This window comes from Martes martes, assembly GCF_963455335.1.
Source record: "Martes martes genome assembly, chromosome: 3".
Classification (NCBI taxonomy): Eukaryota; Metazoa; Chordata; class Mammalia; order Carnivora; family Mustelidae; genus Martes; species Martes martes.
The window spans coordinates 9,314,300-9,333,905 of NC_137890.1; the positions used below are offsets into that span (position 1 = coordinate 9,314,300).

Genomic DNA, 19,606 nt, shown 5'->3' on the forward strand with positions numbered 1-19,606 from the left:
TGAAGAATAACTAATAACATAAAGTAGACTGCCTTTGCATTTGGTGTCCCTATGTGTAATGTCCGTATTTTTCCAGCCATTGTGTTAACTTTTTAGACTTTGAGCCTTACTTCATTTAAAATTTTTCTTTCAACTTTAAATTTTTTCTGTTTGTGTTTTTCTCCTTTTCAATTTCTAATCTTTTCCTCTCTTTGTGTCTAGTATGTTGCCCTTTTGTCCTCTTAAACTTTTCTCTATCATATTTGTTCATTGATTCTTTGTCATTGTTTTTTATTTCCTCCTATTTAAAGAAAGAGTAGGTAAAGTTCAAGCACAAGGAAGAAAGAGAAGTTATTTTTACTCATAAAACTGATGTCAACCATTGGTTGCTTGTTGGGATTTTGCTATTAGGTTGAACTTTTTGAAAGTGTAAGGACTTGACCATCTTTGATCAATTAAAGATGTCAGTTTCTTCTGGCTCAAGCTAATACAAGTATATCTGCTCATTTTCTTCTATCTTGAACTCCTTACCCATTCTTTGACAAAAGGCATTCTCTTTTTCTTATGTCTTATACTTGTGGGGTTATGGACTCTCGAGATTCACAAGTTCTGATGTCTTCAGTGTTCTCTGATTTCCTTCAGCCAAAGTCCGACTGAGAGTGAGGACTAGTTTTCCATAACTTTGATACCTGCAAGAATTAGGAAATTCTGACCTACAGGTTGAGGCCATCCCTTATAACAAAGTTTTCAAGAAAGGAAATAAACCGTAGCTATATAAAATGCTGTTTAGTTGGACTTCTCAGAAAAATAATTTCTTTCAAAGGTTTTATGCATTTCTTTTCTACCTTCTTCTTTGGTTTTTGTAATGCCAAACAAGTTGGTTGTTTTTAATGACAGAATTCAATACTGAATTAAGAAGTGTTAGGTAGAGGCTGTCTTCTACAGCATATTGCTTCAGAACTTGATCAGCAGCACAGTATTTTCTAAACTGTAAATGTGCAGATGTAGACATCATATGCACACACACGTAATTGTATCTGGTTATCTGAACCATATTCAATACTACACTGGACACCTGAGACCCTGAAAGAGACACAACCTTCTATTCCCTAAATGTGTGAGGCTTCTTTTCTCCTGCTACGTAACCGTATTAGAAGGAACAGGAATCTTGGAGCAACACTTGGAATCCTCTCTCATCCGCCTTACGTGCTGGTGAAGAATGAAGTGGGAGCAGCAGCTCCTGTGTCCAAGCAAACCAGAACCAAGTTGTAGTGCTCGCACTCAAGGGCCACTACGGGCTGCAGCTGCTTTTCTTACGTGTTACACTGCATTTTCTGTGCCCATTTAGCTCATTAGGTTAGTTTTGTTACCATTTCAACATTTGCAAAGACATAGCAAAGAGAGCAAAACAAGGCGAGGTAAAGATTCACTTCTCAAAAGGCTATACAAATTGCATGACCCTAAAATTTAATAAAACATGGCAGGAATACAACAGCTTTATAAAAAGCCATGGGAGTTACTTATTAACTCTACTTTTGGGTACCATCACCTTTGCAATTGAAAACCACAGCTTTTTTTAGGTGGAATTTAAGATAATTTCCTTTTCTCTGGTTCATTATAGCAGTCTTATGAGTCTTGAGAAAACCATAAACTGTGAACAAGATTCTGTAAAAAGGGGGGGAGCAATAAAGATGCTGGCAGCCAGGTCCTCATGGGAACATTGCCCTTTTGGTTTGCATTAGGGTGTGATGTAGTAATTCACACATGTGTTTTAGATTTTTGATAATTCTTTGAATACAAAATAAGAATTAGTCATCTGTAAGTAGGAAAAATAAAGAGAAATGCCCTAAGAGTCACCATGATGCCACAGTAGAGGTTACAAACAACAAAACTGAGGACTGAACCTTAAAATCTTCGTGATTTGAGTTGGACTCATTTCGCACAACTAAACATGAGCTTATTAAGAACTAGATAAAGTCAGAACCACCCTACGAAGCTGCCCTTTGTCAAAATATTCAGATGAGTTGAGCAGAGAGAGACAGACCAGCAGGCAGGTGAGCCTAACACTAAAGTCCTCCCTGGGTTTTCCAGCCTGAGATCTAGAAATTTCTGGGAGGAAAAATGGCAAGACGACGGTCGATGATGGACGATTGGTCCAAACAGAGAAGATACTGTAGCAACTTGACCACTTCTTATTGGCTTCCATGTGCCCTAGAAAGATCTTTCACAGAAAGAAATGAGCACCCAGATTACTTCATCACCAGATTCATTTTCAGGGGTGGATCCGTGTAAAACTCATACAGCTTCCCATCTATCTACTAAAGTTTAACATTACCATGAACTATGGCATTTGATTAAGAGGTGATTTTCTTTTCCCCCAGTTGTTTTGGGGATGCCACGAGGTTTTCCTGTGCTCTTAAACTTAATTGCTCTCATTACCAGACTTAATAAATGCTCTAAGTGGAATATGACTATAGAAATATCAATATGCCAGTTACTATAGCAATATTAAAACCTCACATGCACCCAGCCCTCTCATCTTAGAAATTCCTACCTGATAATTTGATGTGTAAAAATTGCCCATCACTCACAGTGACCACCAACCCACAGGCCTTGGGATGGTGATTTTCACTCTGGCTATCCTTTAGGGTCATTTGAGGAACTTTTTAAAAAAGTCGAAAAGAACTGCCCTAAACCCCAACCTCTCTTCCAGAAAGTCTTATTTAATTTAATTAGTCCGTGGTCGGTCAGGGTTGTCCTCTCTTATGAATACGGCTAGTTTCAAAGTATAACCAGGATCGAAAATCACTGTTATATGGAAAACTAGAGTGTCCCACAGAACAAACAAAGTAGCATGAACGTTTTATTGTTCTGACTTCCCGAGGCTTTGTGACATTGCTTTATAATTATATAAAATACAAAAGGAATAGAAAAAGCAAAATGATGCCTCAACTAATGTGGGTATCTGCAGTTTTAATTAACACCATGAATTCTTTATGGTCAGCTCTGAACGGGCTCCCACAGGAAGTGGTTATATGGATTCACTTTGTATTATCATTCTGTAAATGATAATAACTGACATTTTATAATTCAGGTCCCAACCAAACTCCTAAGGAAAATCCATTTTTATATGATCATTTTAGACTGTCATCTATAATTTTTCTCTTTCCTATACCACATTATTTTGGTTACTTCATAGGTTCTTACTTTCTAGAATTGTAACATCTGGCCTATATCAAATATATGGCACCTATAAATACTATTAAGAGTATATAAAGATAAGAATAATTAAGTTTGAATGGTTAAGTTAGAATGGTTTGCAAGGACAGTCATACAATTATGTTTTTTTCTCTAAAACTTTTGCATATCAATCAGAAATTGTTCTATGGTGCCCATCCTTTCAAAATATAAGGGAGATGGGGCAGTTTAGGTGTTCTGGCCAAGAGGGGAATTGGCCAGTGGCCCTCTCCCAAGAAGAAAGAATACTGAGTTACAATGACACAAGTACCCCATAACTGCTCAATGATTCCCACTCCTGTTTACTGTTTTACTAATAGAAGTGAGCAAGCATAAACCTCATTCTTCTATAACATAAGGCCCTAGAATCCCATGGAAGATGGCTCAATATTAGTTTGCATCATGAAAGCTAATATCCACTGAACCATATACACTCCTCTGAGTATTCCTGTAGGTGTAATTATCTATGGCCATGGCCCGCCATATTCCTTTCGTCACAGACATCTTGAGATCTTGGGATTAGTAACATGTAATAATTGAAAGAGAGGGTATAATTTCCCCCCAACCTGACAATGCATTATTTTATTTAATTAAATAAAAATTAATTTATAAAGTCCATTTTTAATTATGTACTGAGTAGACCCATGGATTGAAGTCAATGTGGCCCAGTTTTCCCAATGATCTGTCTTTGTGGAAAACAGTTGAGAACCTAAAATAGGTATTTTGTTTACTTGTTTACTTCAGCATCTCAGTGCTGTCGTTGCCTGTTCAGGCCTGGTCCAGTTGCTTGGAATTAGTCTTTAGTTAAGACCTTGAATGGGAACAGATAACCACACTGTGGATAATTAACTACTCTTATAAACATATCTACAATAAAGTCGCCCAAACCATCAAGCAGTTATTACTCAGAATGGTGCTAGAATACCTACTGAAGAGTTAACATATAATCCTGGCATGGAAATGTGTTAAAGGAATGTTAAGACTTTATAAGAAATCAATGATAACATTGCTCTCTGTACTATGTAAAAATATATAAAAATACTTTCCTTGACAATAAGGGAAGAAACAAAACAAGGAACTATAAATGAGTTTTTATCTTGGATGGGTAAAATTGAACACTTTCCCTCTTCTATTTTAGTTATCACTTACAGCTTTATAAGATATTAGTAAAGGAAATGTCTCTCTAAAATGTGCATGCCGTTCAGTATGATTAATTCTTTCTAAATTGAGTACATTGGCAGCGCACGTCTTTTCTGGGCTCTGCTGGCATCTCATATTTGTTCAGCAAGAGTAATTCTGTTTTGGAATTACCTTTTTAACTTGTGACCTGTCCTACATTGCAGTGATAAAGCACACCTTCTGCATGAAAGACCAGAATAAGCTTTCAACTTTGACTTTTTAAATTCCATTCTCTGAGAATCTTCATAGCTGATCTCTTTTGGTATCGTAGGAGGTCAGACACTGTGATCCTAGAATCGGGATTACAGGGTTGACTCTGTTTATTACTCTGTCAGTTCTTTGGAATGCTATAGGCAGACCATTAAGGTGAACAAATTGAAGCTCAAGGGCTAAATTTATCCATTGCAGAAACATCTTAGTTATAAAGAGAAATAAAAGTTAAAAGTTAATTAATTGGAACTTCTCAGAAGGTTGTAACAAAGATTATCGGTTTTTGTGTTTGTTTGTTTGTTTGTTTTTTAATAAAAGAAATGAGGGAGGGAAAAATGATGGCAAGGCTTTGTTTTTGCCAGCCCATTTGTGACAGGTTGTTTATCTCTACAGCACTGTTCAACCTCATACCAGTGGGACTGCGCGTTGTTGCCATCCAGGGAGTGAAGACAGGGTTGTATATAGCCATGAATGGAGAAGGTTACCTCTACCCATCAGTAAGTAACATGCCAAAGATATTGGCCATTCATTCAATGCTTGCAAAATAACAGTAACAGCAGCAACAGAAATGAAAAGGATCTGTGTCTATTGATTCTGCCATTTTTGCTTTAATGTTTGATCTCTACACAATGCCGTAGGGGCTGTTGATTCATTATTCATCAATGTTTGATAATACCAGTATATCAAGCAGAAGAGTAATATTACCTGTTAAAGTTGTGCGTTTGCACATTTTAAAAAAATGAACTAGTTTGGAACTAGTTTGGAAAACTGAGTGATTTTGAAAGAGGTGATGTTAATATAATCTTTTTTATTTCTCTTTAGAAATGTACTTGTCTTGGAGAGTTTCTTGTAAAAGATTATTTTGTAAATAGAAACAATTCATGCAAATTCTAAAAAAGGGAAAATTTAGAGAGTAGTTCTTTTAAAACTAGGAATTCAGGTTGTGTTTGTGTTTTACTGGGGAACTACTTCTAATTTAAAATGTATATTGCATTTAATCTAAGCAAGTCTTTCTGGTTTGTGATAATGTATGCAAGAAGTTGACTGCCTTTTTAGCCATATGACTTCTTCTGGAATATTTACTATTTACAAATAATTCACATTCAGATGTGCTGTATCCACATGTTGTAGTGTACTTAGAATTAATTTCTGCCACAGAACAAAGCAACAGAGACCTAGATGAAAGTATTTCTTTTCACTATCCTTTGAGCAGAAATTGACAGTTTAAATTCATGGTGCCTCAAAGAAAAATGTTTTTATTTGGGTTTGCATGTCATCTTCATGTAAATTATTTAAAACTCTGTTGTTGGTAAATATTATCAACAAAAAACTACATGTAAATGTATATACAGACATTACACACACACACACACACACACACACACACACACACACACACAACTTAAGCAGAAACATTCTCTGGGGCATTTTCTTGAGCAAATCTGGGAAATCCTGTCAAAAAAAATGAAGTTTGAGCTGTGGATTCCCTCTGCGGTGAACTGGAAAATGTTCTTATTATTCTGGAAGCTTCATCTAGTTCCCTGAAGGGTGTTCCTGCACACAGACCTGGGCCCCACATTATGCAAATTGTGTTCTGTTTCACAAGATGAATATTCAACATACCAAGAGCAAGATCTAGTTAGAATTCTTTGTCCCCGCCCCCACTTTAGGAAAAATATGATTCAGATAAAGATCACTTTCGGGAGATGCCTTCATTCAGATACAAGTCAATTTTATGGATCTGACATTTGTTCTGTTGTTTTTGTTTCTTTCTTTTCCCTCAGGTAATTTTTGAGATGCTTGAAAGTTATTAGCTGCAGCATCTGCCGTAGCCTCTAGTTCTCAGGTTCTGTTGAAGATTTTATCACATTGTTTGCTGTACTCTGACACATGTGTTGCTGTCAGGAGACACGTGAATGTTTATTTTATCTTTTTGCTATGGAGGGACGTGCTTTCTGTTTTTTGGGATGAGGTTGCACATGTATACCACTTTTTCTTAAGGTAGGGAAATCATCTTGAGCGTGGGTCTTTGCTGAAAATACAAGTACAGGTAATGTTTGGTGCAGTTAAAGCAGAGTGGCAGGAATAGAAGTGCGGAAGGCACCAGTGCCCGGTCTATGCAACCTCCTGCCCAGGCATTAGGTCTCATAAGGCTAGCTGGGGGTGACAGCACGGACCCCCGGATTTGTCTCAGTGACTTCAGGCTTGTCACTGACCCATCATTCTCAATATCGCCTCCCTGGTTCTCCAGTTCCTTGGCATCGGCGCTTCCTGCTGGTGGCTTGATTCCCTGACTTACAGAGGTTGGCTTTCTTCTTTTCCCATCTTAACTCTTTGCTCTGAATCCAGGATCTAGTAAAAGGCACTCTATCTGCTCACCCCTACCCTGAGAGGTCCCCACTGCCTAGCCCAGGCCCTTACAATCCTCAGCCATCTCGTAGGAAAAGGACTTAGATACAAACCATATGCAATTTCCAATCTTTACTTATACTCCATAAATGCTCTGTTTATTTCAATGTAATGAAATTTGAACTTCAAATATTTCAGTAAAAAGAATATATTTCCATAGTCAATCATTTCATAATTAGCAAGTGCTTACTTGAATAACAATATAGCATGAAATAATAGAATGATTACTATACTATATAATAATACTAGGCCTACTTATCTAATAATAAAAATAATAACAACGGGTAGTATTTATATGGTACACTCTGTCCAACACTGTTCCAAGCACGGTACCATCTTACCTCAGCTAATTCTATTAAGCAAATACATCATACAGCAAATGATCATACAGGGGTGCCTGGGTGACTCAGTCAGTTGGGCATCTACCTTCCGCTCAGATCATGATTGCAGTGTCCCAAGATCAAGTCCCAGGATAGACTCCTGGGGTCGAGCCCTGCATCAGACTCCCTGCTCAGCGGGGAGTCTGCTTCTCCCTCTGCCCCTCACCTTGGTCATCCTCTCTCTTCTCTCATTCTCTCTCTCTCAAATAAATAAAATTTAAAAATAAATCTTCTTAATAAAACAACAACATAGTAAAGCGGTCATACTGATACAGAGAGAGTTTAAAAATCTCTGCAGTCTGCTAGGTAGTAAACAGAGAAGGCAGGATTTGAGTATTATTAGTCTGACTCATTAGCTTACTGTTTCACTATAGTGTTTCCATGTGCCAGACATTTTTCATCATATGGTCTGACACCTAGTCTAACAAGAAGTTATAAACACATGATGATGTAATGAAAACCTTCAGGGAATTGTTACCTAGGGAAAAAACTTCATTTCAGTTATTAAGAAGTATAATTTAAAATATGGTGTTTCCTTTGGAGATTCTCAAACTAATAAAAATCATAGAAAATTACATCTGGGAAAAGTTTGATGTTATACACTGAGTGTTTAAGATTCTGAGAATTTGTTGCATCTAACATTTGAAATTTAAATTTAAAAAGCCATGCCAAACATAGTTAACCCAACTAAGGAGTTTTGAAGTAAGTTAAGTAAGTGTTTTAAAAGGAAAACTTCAGTCATCCTTAGGTTTAAAGAAAAAAGTAATAAAGACTAGAGTCCTAGAAATGAAGAATCTGTTTTAAGCTAATGCCTCCTTTTTTTTTTCTTTTTTCTTTTCAACCTTTTTTTTTTCTCCTTAACATATAATGTATTATTAGCCCCAAGGGTACAGGTCTGTGAATCACCAGGTTTATACACTTCAGAGCACTCACCATGTCACCTCCCCAATGTCCATAACCCAACCACCCTCTCCCTACCTGCCTCCCCCCCCCAGCAACCCTCAGTTTGTTTTGTGAGATTAAGAGTCTTGTATAGTTAGACTCCCTCCCAATCCCATCTTGTTTCATTTTTTCCTTCCCTACCCCTCAAACTTCCCACTTTGTCTCTCAAATTCCTCATATCAGAGAAATCATATGATAATTGTCTTTCTCTGATTGCTTATTTTGCTCAGCATAATACCTTCTAGTTCCATCCACATCGTTGCAAATAGCAAGATTTCATTTCTTTTGATGGCTGCATAGTATTCCATTGCATATATATATACCACATCTTCTTTATCCATTCATCTCTTGATGGATATCTAGGCTCTTTCCATGGTTTTAAGCTAATGCCTACTCTAAAAAGATCAACTGAATGTTTGCCTGGTGTAAACTAGCACCTAATACGGGACCAATTTTATTGAGGATCCGTAGGTTTAGGAGGTAGGCAATAAAACACTCGGATCATTCAAAATGAATTCTGTTGAATGAAAAACACATCAGTGTTTTGACTCAAGGTGCATGTTTCTCTATCTGCATTGGAATTAACTCTTGTAAGCCCCTGCCATCCAAATAAAGATATTCAATTTGTAGATGATTTCACCTTGGTGGAGAGGGGGACAAAAAAGTGTATCTTGTCTGATATGTAAATAACCACATTTCTGATGCTGAAGGCACATGTTCCCCATGGAATCTCTCATTTGATATGACAACAGTCATTTCTTTTGTGGTCATAATGATTCTAATATGTTCTTTGAAGAAGAATCTCAAGAGATTTAATGTCAGCTATAAACAATTTGCTCAAAGGTAGAGCACAAGCTGCAAGGTTGTAGAACAGAAACTAACAAGGAAATGCTTATGTTAAAGATATGTTCAATATGATATTTGGGGGAAAATGTATTCTGACCAACTAAAAACTATCTACAGTAGTTGAGGAACAGTCTTTTTTTTTTTTTTTTTTTCCCAAACAACCTGTGACTTTGAAAGACTAAGAAAGTCCTCCATAGAGAGACATGGGTTGAATGTAAATTCTGGACACTAGAGAAAAACTTAGGATGAAGGGAAAAGAGGATTCATCACTTGGGCGGAGAAAAAGAAGAGTTGAAGTTGGAATGTGTTTCTGATACGAGCAAAGAAAAAGGGGCAGGGAAGGAAGGAAAATAGATTGATAGTGGGTAGAGCCTTGGGCTTGCTTGGAACATCTGGATCCCGGATCCAACCAACACCTGTGTTGTCATGCTCTAATCCCTGCCTCTCAACTTTCTCATCTGTAACATTAAAAAGTGTCCCTGGATGCCTTAAATTAATTTTGGGGTTGAAACGTCTGATTTTAGTCTGATTGGTTTTTTTGAATGATGAGGTAATTGATACACACAAAATGTATAAAGATTCGTTATTGCTGTCTTACCTCGGACTGACATTTATGAGAATGTTTTATTCCAGACAGTGCTGTAAATGTTTCTGTTACCCCCATGCAGGCAACCGGGGAGACAGTCAGCCCTGGTGTTCTCCAGGTATTAGTATTTCGTCTGAGTTTCTTAACCAAGTGATACAAATAGAGACAATCCTTTTCCATGTAGGCTTTTAACTGAATCAAAAAAGTACACAGTTACTGTGTTTTGTAAACATTCGGGCTCATTAGAATCACCTGGAAAGGGCGGCGAAGGCAGATTTTTTGGATCAGACTCCAGATATTTCAATTCCGTAGATCTAGTGGGACCCCCAGGAATGTATAGTTTAATAAGGATCCCTCCACTGCCCCTACCTGCCCATGGTGGGTGAGTCAAAAGGCCATAGTCCAACAATCAACAACAACACAGCAAGCATTATTGCAATGACTACCAGGGATATGATGGTAACTTTAGACCAACGAAGTAAGAGTGGAGCTGGTAGGTAGACTACCTAGGCGCAGAACCCAACACTGAGTAAAAGAAAATACTTGGTCTTCCTAACTTCCTCTGCCCCTAAGTTGACGTTTACAGGAATGTGGAGCAGTTCTGTACACTTCTTCACTAATGCAGCCACCCAGCTACCAATTCACAATGAACATGGAGGGAGGAGAAGGACGAAGCAGTCTTTAATTCAGGGAAATAAGAAAATTCTGTACGTTTTGGAAAAAGCATGTTCAAAGACCTCAAAATCTTATCTACTCTACATGAGATAGTTTTCCAATATTGTACTCACATCTTTCAGAAATATTTTCATGAGCCTCTTCTCACCACAAAGGTAGGTCTGCCTTCCCAATTCTGTGCCAGCAAGCATCTCTTACATGTCTTGATTTGTGTTCCTTCAACTACCCAAGACCTCCCAGACAGGAAAGCCTCAGAGCCCCTGCTTCCTTTACCACCAATCGTATGTCTTCCTGCCGAGTCAATAGCGCTAATAAAATGGGATGATATTTTCTTCTTGACGTTGTTCCTCGATCATTGCTCAAGTTTGGGGCTCAGAAATGGAACTGATTTGTTTTTTCACAGTGTGGTGCCTGATTTCTCTCAAACTTTTCTATTCTTCCATGAGAGTTACTCATACAAAGGTACACACAATCATTCAACCATATGTCTATGCTCATGGAGTGTTATGTGAGTCTTTTGGCCACCCCTGATACCCGTCCTATCTCTGAATACCAAGTATGGACATCCATTCTCAGGAAACTGCCCATCGTATATCATTGAGTGCTGCTAAGATACTCTGTCCATGCTTCTTGGCCTTTTTTTTTTTTTTTCCCTTTAGGTACTAGGTAGTGCATAGGGTTAATCAAGTCACTTGAGCCACAGAGACCACCACTCACCATCAGTAACATCTGATGTTAAACCAAGGGCTTCAGTAGCATCTGCAGACCTTTCACCTGGGAACCAGCCTTTCATACTCTGCCCGCTAGGAGCAGGCTGGCGAAACTATAACCAGGCAGGATTCTAAGCTCATCTGGTTACCCGAGGTGCCCCTTTCAGAATGGAAACTTTTCTACCTTTCATCCTTTAGTCCTCAGGTCTCAGTTTCTTTGTTTTCAGAAGGATATTAAATTGGAGATGATTATTAATGTCTCTTTTTCTAACAATCTATGACTCTATATGCATGTTCTTCTGAACAAACAATATCTAACACCTTTGAGACTATATATACATATATATAATTTGTGTATATATAATTTTGTGTGTTTCATTGGAATTATGTATTGTGCTTAAATTATATACACACTTATTCACATGATTATGCTTTTGGTCAGAGTTTTTCTTTATTTCTTTTTATGAAATGTTAAATAACACTTCTTAAGTTTACACATATTTTAAAGCTTTATTTGCCATGCTTAAAAATATTTCTTTTTTCATTAAGTTTCCCTATGGTTTCTCCCACGTTATGACTCAGTTGGATATATTGCCCAATTTGAAAATGGCTATTATCCTTTCTTGGTATTTTGGCTAGAATAATTTATAGTAATAAGAAAGCAAGTATGGCACTTCAGTTAATTTCCTTCCAGTATTCATGTAATCCCCACGATGCTGAACACTGATGCACGGAATATAATTGAGTATGACAAAGGCAAGGATGCTGTTGTCCTGCTTAGGGTCACTTGCCAGAAGGAAAAAACAATTGAGAAACAAATGCAAATGTTGGACTACATGTAACTAATTTTAAGTAGTCTTGGGAAAAGAAAAATGTGAAACATCCCATGTTGGGTTGAAATTAGGCAATAAAAAGAAGTAAATGTACTTTTAGTCTATGCAAGTTCCAATGGCATTTTATAGAGTACAAAGGCAGGAACTGAGGTTGACAAGGAGACAATACTGAAGCTTCAGACGGAGAAGAGGGGGAAAAAGAAAATGGAAAGGAGATCACAAGTCAACAGTAGGACAATGCACTAGGCAGTGTTAGGGAAAGAGGAAAGAGAAGAAAGAAGAGAGGATGGTAGGAGCAGACAACAAAGGGAAGGAAACAGCGGGATGTGTCACAAAGAAAAGATAGAGAGGGCCATGTCTTCTGTTCACTCCATCACCTTCCTGGGAACTGCCCGCCACCCACCCCCCTCCCTACCACCACCAACAGCTGACTCCTGGCTCCAGCCTTCCATTCTGGAGTGGAAAAAACAAGACCCTCCCTCTTGAACCCCAGACTGGGCTTTCCAACTGCATCCAAAATACCTTCTCTGCTCCAGGCCCATGATCACTTTCTCCCATTTCCCCTTCCCTTTGCCTCCTTTCCAGAATTCTGGCTGTGCTTGGTTAATGTTATTCTCTAAGCAAGGAAAAGTATGGCCATAACTTGGCTTCCAAAGGATTATACATGTGATGGTGAGGATTAGTGGGAAGAAACTAACGGCAGTCTGACCACTGAGGGCTGGTTGGTGAGGGATATACAACAAGATGATATTCAGCCCTAGGAAAGAAGATCCTTTCATTTGCAACATCATAGGTGGACTTAGAGGACAGTAGAGTAAGTAAAATAAGTCAGACACCTAAAGAGAAAAACTGCATGATCTTACCTGTGGAGTCTAAACAAATCAAATAGTTAGAAACAGAGACTTGAACCATGGTCACCAGGGCCAGGGAGGTGGGGGAAATGGGAGGAAAAAGAGAGAGAAACCTAAAGACGACTTGCAAATTAGAAACATTTGTTTTGTTTGGACAGCACACATGCGCTCTCTGTGATCTGGCGGGACATGCACTATACAGTCTACAGTTTAAGCACTGTGACTGTAGAATCACTTCTCCTGATCCCATCTTGATCGGGAGGGAGACAAACCATAAGTGACTCTTAATCTCACAAAACAAACTGAGGGTTGCTGGGGGGAGGGGGTTCGGGAGAGGGGGGTGGGGTTATGGACATTGGGGAGGGTATGTGCTATAGTGAGTGCTGTGAAGTGTGTAAACCTGGCGATTCACAGACCTGTACCCCTGGGGATAAAAATACATTATATGTTTATTAAAAAAATTAAAAATAAAAATAAAATAAAATAAAATTGTAGCCCCCCCCCCAAAAAAAAGAATCACTTCTCCTGAATCTTATAAAGGAAAATATTGCACACATCAGTTTTGTTTCTGGGCCTGAGAACAGGCAACCCCTGAATGAAGGGACTGGAAAGGATGCGAGATACTTGAAGCGTTTCTGAGGAGATGTGGAAAGAAGTCCATGGTGGTCTGGGTATGAGGGTGACAGAGTCAGGGCTCGCTGTGGGAGAACTGACTCGGAACCTGGTGGTCTGGGGTCCTTCTCACAGAGAAAACAAAACCCAGAAGGACGAGGGGGTTTGGGTGGAGGAGTCTGCTGCATCGAGTTTGAGACATGTTCACTTTGCCCACAGAAGATGCAGGTGGGTTATAATCCCACTGGATCACTACTGTATGATGACAAAGCTTCTTTCCCTCAAAAGAACCATGGCTAAGGGCTGTCTTAAGAATGATGTGCAGAGAGACAAAAAATCGTCTGTGAGAGATGTTTTCCTTTTCTTCCTGAATGTAAGACAAACGATGAAGAAATGGGGTGAATGATATCAGCATAAATGAAGTTAGATACTAGAAAGAACTTTATAAAATAACATGACTTCTTGAGAAAGTGTTCCCATATATTTTACTTAGTTCCTAAGTATACAGAATAAGGAGAGGCAGTTTGGAACACTGAATAGCAAAGCAGAGGACTAGTGAGTTAAATTTGTAACTTGTATAAAAATGATGCTAATAATGTGGGAGTGGACTATCAGGTCTTCACATATTCTCATGGTGGTTCACAATCCTCAACGTATTTAAGACATATTCAGATAGCAGTGTAAATAATCAGATCCCAGAACATTAGCCTGAATTTCCAATTCCAATTCAGCGGATCTAATATATCTTAAGAATCAGAATTTTGAATATACATCCCAGGCATTTCTAGTGCAGGTGTCTGAAGGAGCACACTTTGATAAACATGGGTCAGCATCACTGTCTTGGGAACCAGGACACTGAGATCACATGATTTTATATTTATTTATATGATGTTATATAAACATCATGTTGTTTATGATGATGATGATGATGGTGATGTTTACAAATTCACAGTCCAGTTCGGGCCCTTGCAGTAAGCAGAATGACCTGGCCATAAGTAGTGTTCACCGTCCCTGTTGACTAGGTGAGCTGGCCTATGAGCAAACAGAGAGAAAAAGGATTGTCTGTGATCGCTCTGTTCAGTTTGGGAATAGGACAAGAAATGTGTCCTTGAACATTGAGATGATGTGTGGAAAGACAGGAGTTTTGCTGAGACTTGAGAAAACAGAAACAAAGTTAAGACACTGGATTTCAAACTATAGCATAGTCTTGAAAAGGAGAAGTGGTCTCCGTCATGTAAAGCTCAGGGGAGAAATCAGCCTGAGACAGTTGGCCTGGGCACCACAGGGCACCTGCTGAATTGAATGGCCTATTCAGGCCAAGGGCATCGTGTCAGAGCAGATTTCTAAGGATGAGAAGGCTGGGTTGCTTCAGAAATTAACACTTCCTAGATTTTAAGACAATACTAATGAAACAAATACTTTATTAATAAATTGTTTTTCCTAACTTTCTATTTTCTTGAGACAATTTTGTTTTCTTCTAAGCAAGGTCTTTCTATACAAGCCTCATTTCTGGAATAAAGTAGACTTCCCTCTCTTTTCTAGGTGAACTGTGCTCGGTCCACCTTAGAGCAACTTTTCCAAGTCCTGTATAGAGAGTATGTTGATCCCGTATGGGTCCATCACTATATAGAGTTCTTAATAACACAAACCCTGCAATACCTACCTCACAAAAATCAAAAACATATGTCTAATAACCAAAGGGTCTGCCAGAAATATATGGAAGACTACTTCTACTCAATATAATTACTCAATGCTTAAATGTAGGTTGAAGAGTCAAGGACTTGGTGGGGATGTGTATCATCATGAGCTTATTTATTTACTCATTTGAGAAGAACCCTTGTATGCCTTCCACTGACAGCTAATGTACTGTGTTTGCTGGGGCTTCAAAGATAACTGAAAATTTCTGATTTAAAAACAACAAAACCCCCTGAGCATCCAATGGATAGGACGTACATCTTGATTAAATGAATTCTAAGGCTCCTGTCTTTCCTCAGAATCTATGATTCCTTGATTGTACATTTCCTATCACTCTTTCAATAGTGATGGATATATGTAGGAGGTCTTCAATCTGTAGTTCTTGATTGATTATGGTTAAGGTAGAATAAATGTCACCAGCAAATTTTATTAATTTATTCTTCAAGTGCCCTCCTGTTCATGATATTTATTATGCATGACACTTACCTTTTTCCCCACTGGAAAACATTAAGCATCAGCAGAGAATATAGGAGTCTGTTTATTTCTCAAGTTAGAATTGCAGAAAGGCACTATTTACACATTCCTTTCCTGAAAGAGCATGATAAACCCACAGAGACAGAACTTGGATATGCAATGTCTGCATTCTAACATGGTTATATTTGCATTAATGAAGTGAGTGGTAATGTCTTCACCTTATGAGAGGAGCTCAGAGCAAAGAAATAAAACTCAATTTCTGGTAAATGTTGCTACCACTTACTCGAAAATTTTCAAGCAAGCACATGAATAATGATAATTAGAGAAAGGATTTTATTATTTCTCTATGTTCATGAAATGACATCAAGTACTTTGGTTTTTTATTTCTTTTAGTGTGAAAGAAAAAATAACATTGAAGTTTGCCATTTTACCCTGATTTTTCTCTAGGGCAAAAACTATGAAATACTGTAAAGAGTAACAAAGTTTAGGTTTGATTAAAGTGTTTTAATTTTTTAAAAATCCCGTATTCATAGAGAATAGATGAAATAGAGGTAAATAATGAAAGAAATGTTTGCATACAAGGCGTTTTAAAGACTACCTCAAAAACAATAAACAGTATCTATCTAAAATGATCGGCAATGAGAATGAACTCTTTCTTTTCATTTTCTACATCATAAAAAAAATGTTAAAAAACCCTATATAAATGCCAAAGCCCATATACCCTACAGTGACTAGCAAATCAGCTCTAACAGTAAAACAACAGTTAATAGCTACTAAACTTGAGGGCAAAACTCTGCTTCTTTAAAAATTGTTTGCATATGCAGGAGGCTCATGGTTGAAATTGTTACACACCATCCACCTAAGTTGAGTTGATGGATTTTCTTTCTGATTATTTTACTTTCTGAGGATTCTTCTTCCTACTTCTGGCACTTCCTACGTGCTGGGGACTCAGAAATCCTGAGCCACAGGTTCATGGTGGGCTCTGCGTAGGAATTTCTCTGTTTCCTCAATGCAGTTAACATCTCATTTTTTAGTCACTTGGGAATAAAAAGAAAAATAATTTATTTATTTTTTAAAGATTTTATTTATTTATTTGAGAGAGAGAGAGAGCACAAGTTGGGGAGTGGCAGAGGGAAAGGGAGAAGCAGCCCCCTCCAGGGGCTCAATTCTGGTACCCTGAGATCATGACCTGAGCTGAAGGCAGACGCTTAACCTCAAAGAAAAATAATTTATGAAATAATTCATAGCAATATGAAAAAATATTCTACTTTTTCTCTTATTCCAGAGATAGAACTAAAACTACCTTTTTAAAAACAAACAAACAAACAAACAAAAACTGGCTGTTCTTCACATGTTATATAGTAACAATTGACAAAATCATTCCTTTGGTGATAATTTTCCTTGTTACCCCTTCTTTATGTTCTCTGTTTGTTTCCACTAGTTTTATATATTTTAAAATTTTCTTTGGAGTTCAATATTTTTTTAAATTTTTTACTTAAATTCAATGTAGTTAACATATACTGTATTATTAGTCTTAGGGGTCAAATTTAGTGATTCATCAGTTGTGTGTAACATCCAGTGCTCATTCTATCATGTGCCCTCCTTAATGCCCGTCACCCAGCTGTGCCATCCTCTACCCACCTTCCCTCCAGCAACCCTCAGTTTGTTTCCTAGAGTTAAGAGTCTCTTATGGCTTGCCTCCCTCTCTGTTTTTATCTTGTTTTTTCCCTTCTCATACGTTCATGTATTTTGTTTCTTGTTTCCACTAGTTTAAAGTTTATAGTATTATCAAAAGAATGATGACTAGTTATTTGGCTGAAAACATTTCCATCCTAATATTACCTGTCAACCAATATTGATGCAGCACATTCCCGAACCAAGAGAAATACGGCGAAAACGACAGACACAATACCTGACCTCACAGAACTTACAGTTTCTATAGGTGGGAGTTCCCTGCACAGTGCATTTTCACTTTGAATGATTTCTTTAGATACTGGAAGTGTGTTTTGTGTTCTGAGCTACTTCTGGTTTCACTGAATGTTGGCTGTTTGTCTTACAGTAATGTATTCGGTTTGGAAGGCTAGCTTATGGAAAGGTACATAATGCACTCTGAGCAAGGACGTAGTAGATCTCTTAAGAGTTTCATTTGGAGTTAGATATTGGTTTTAAGGTCTTATGACTATATGAAATGAAGAGACATAAGTCACTTTTAATAGGCATGTCCCAGCCCCTGCAAAAGCATCATAATTGGTTGCTATTTGCTGTCCCAGTAGAGCCAGAGACTGAATGGGAACAAGATATTTTTGGAATTGCTACATCTCTAACAAGGTGGAAATATTTTATTTGGTCATTAATCCCAGATCTAGGCCACTGTTTAGCAGAAATGGTTATGTGGGCAAGCAGGAAACATTCTACTTTACATTTAAGCTGGAACAACTAGTACCTAAAAGCACTAACCTGACAAATGATGAGTATTGTTTTATGTTACAAGAGGAGCTTTTGCTTATGTTATTTAATGAATTAACTGTGAGTGCCCTTCACCAGGGTTTAAGGACAAGAATTGATTGTCAGTGACTCTCCACTAGTGTAAACTTAACTCATCTTTCAACTATGAACCTTTTATAACTCAGTTTCTACTTTCTAAACCTGAGACTCAGTGCACGAGATCCTTGTCATCGCAAATGATTTTCTATGGTAAGCAATATTCTGTTATGGTTCAAGAGTTTGGTTTCCTGGGCTGTACCTCAGACACAGCTTTGAAAAAGATCAACATCTTTTTTGCTTGTAGGTAATAAAGAGTAAAATTATGGCATGAAGATACATTATCTTGTGGGTTGCCTATTTGTTGTGATATAAGAAACAATGGTTTTTATTAAAAGGGACATTAGATGCTCACAATGCAAAGATGCAAATTCATTTACAAGGACCTCATCTATAATCAAGGCCTATATATAACTCATTATTTTTGCTATTGTGATGATAAAGTGATGGCTAAAAAGTTATGTAACTTTGGAAGAAATCGTGGCATTTCCTGCATTATTATTTAAATGTTGTCATGTGACATTTTGCTTTCTATCCTGTAACCATCAATTAATGTTATCAATAGAAGCCGTGGAAAATTGTTTTTGTATCAAGAGTTTGCAACTTGGATAATTTTACTTACCATTTAATGGTGGCCAGGATGTTTAACTTCTACATTGTTTTTATTTCAATATCAGTTAGAACTCCATATTACTAGCAATATCAATAACAGAAGAATCAACTTCTTCTAGACAACTTTTACTTAGAGACAAGTTCTCTAGACAACTTTTACTTAGGGACAAGGTAAGAAGCATTCTCTCAATGTCCGTGGAGAAATAAACTCTAACATGTAATATCATATTAAAATAAAGAAGGAAGAAAGTGGTCCACAGGTGCCATAAATGGGTTAGGTGTTTTCCTAATGCAGTGTGAGGCTTTTGAAAGACTGTTTTATAGACTAAGCAAAGTCAAATATATACCCAGGAGAAATAGTAGTGAGCCTTTATTTAATTTAAAATTACATGAGAGGGCTCACACATTGAAATGGGAAGAATGGCCTTGGGCAATAGTTCCCTTGTGTTTATCTAAAAAAATAAAAAAACACCTTGTAGGAATTTGAATGCAGACACAGTTCTTATTAATTTTTATGTATCGTTCATGGAGAAACAATAACCAGAAGGAAAGAAGGAAAGGAAGGAAGGAAGAAGAGAAAGAAGGAAGGAAGGAAAGGAGACAGGACAAGAAAGAAAGAGAGAAAAAAACCATGTCAGTATTATGTGTTTGTTTAAAAAGCACAGGGTGTTTGGTCATACTTTAGTTTTGGGGGCTACAAAATCCCATCCCGACTTTATTTAACTCCTGATGATCAGTGTTTGGGACCAATTGGAAATTTCTCAGACTCATTACACCATTAACTGCCAAGACCAAAATATCATGTTATTTAAAATTTTTTAATGAATAACAACTT

General features: G+C 37.6%; 1 protein-coding gene across 4 annotated transcripts in view; it reads left to right on the forward strand.

Annotated features, from left to right (window-relative positions):
- FGF14 (fibroblast growth factor 14) overlaps nucleotides 1-19,606 on the forward strand; it is a gene marked incomplete at both ends in the record, with an annotated part of 598,865 nt that overhangs the window by 478,754 nt on the left and 100,505 nt on the right. For all 4 annotated transcript variants that reach the window (XM_080798338.1, XM_080798341.1, XM_080798339.1 and 1 more), the window contains one exon: nucleotides 4,999-5,102. In XM_080798338.1, the coding sequence (XP_080654464.1) occupies nucleotides 4,999-5,102 (104 nt within the window). The remainder of the gene's footprint in view (nucleotides 1-4,998; nucleotides 5,103-19,606) is intronic.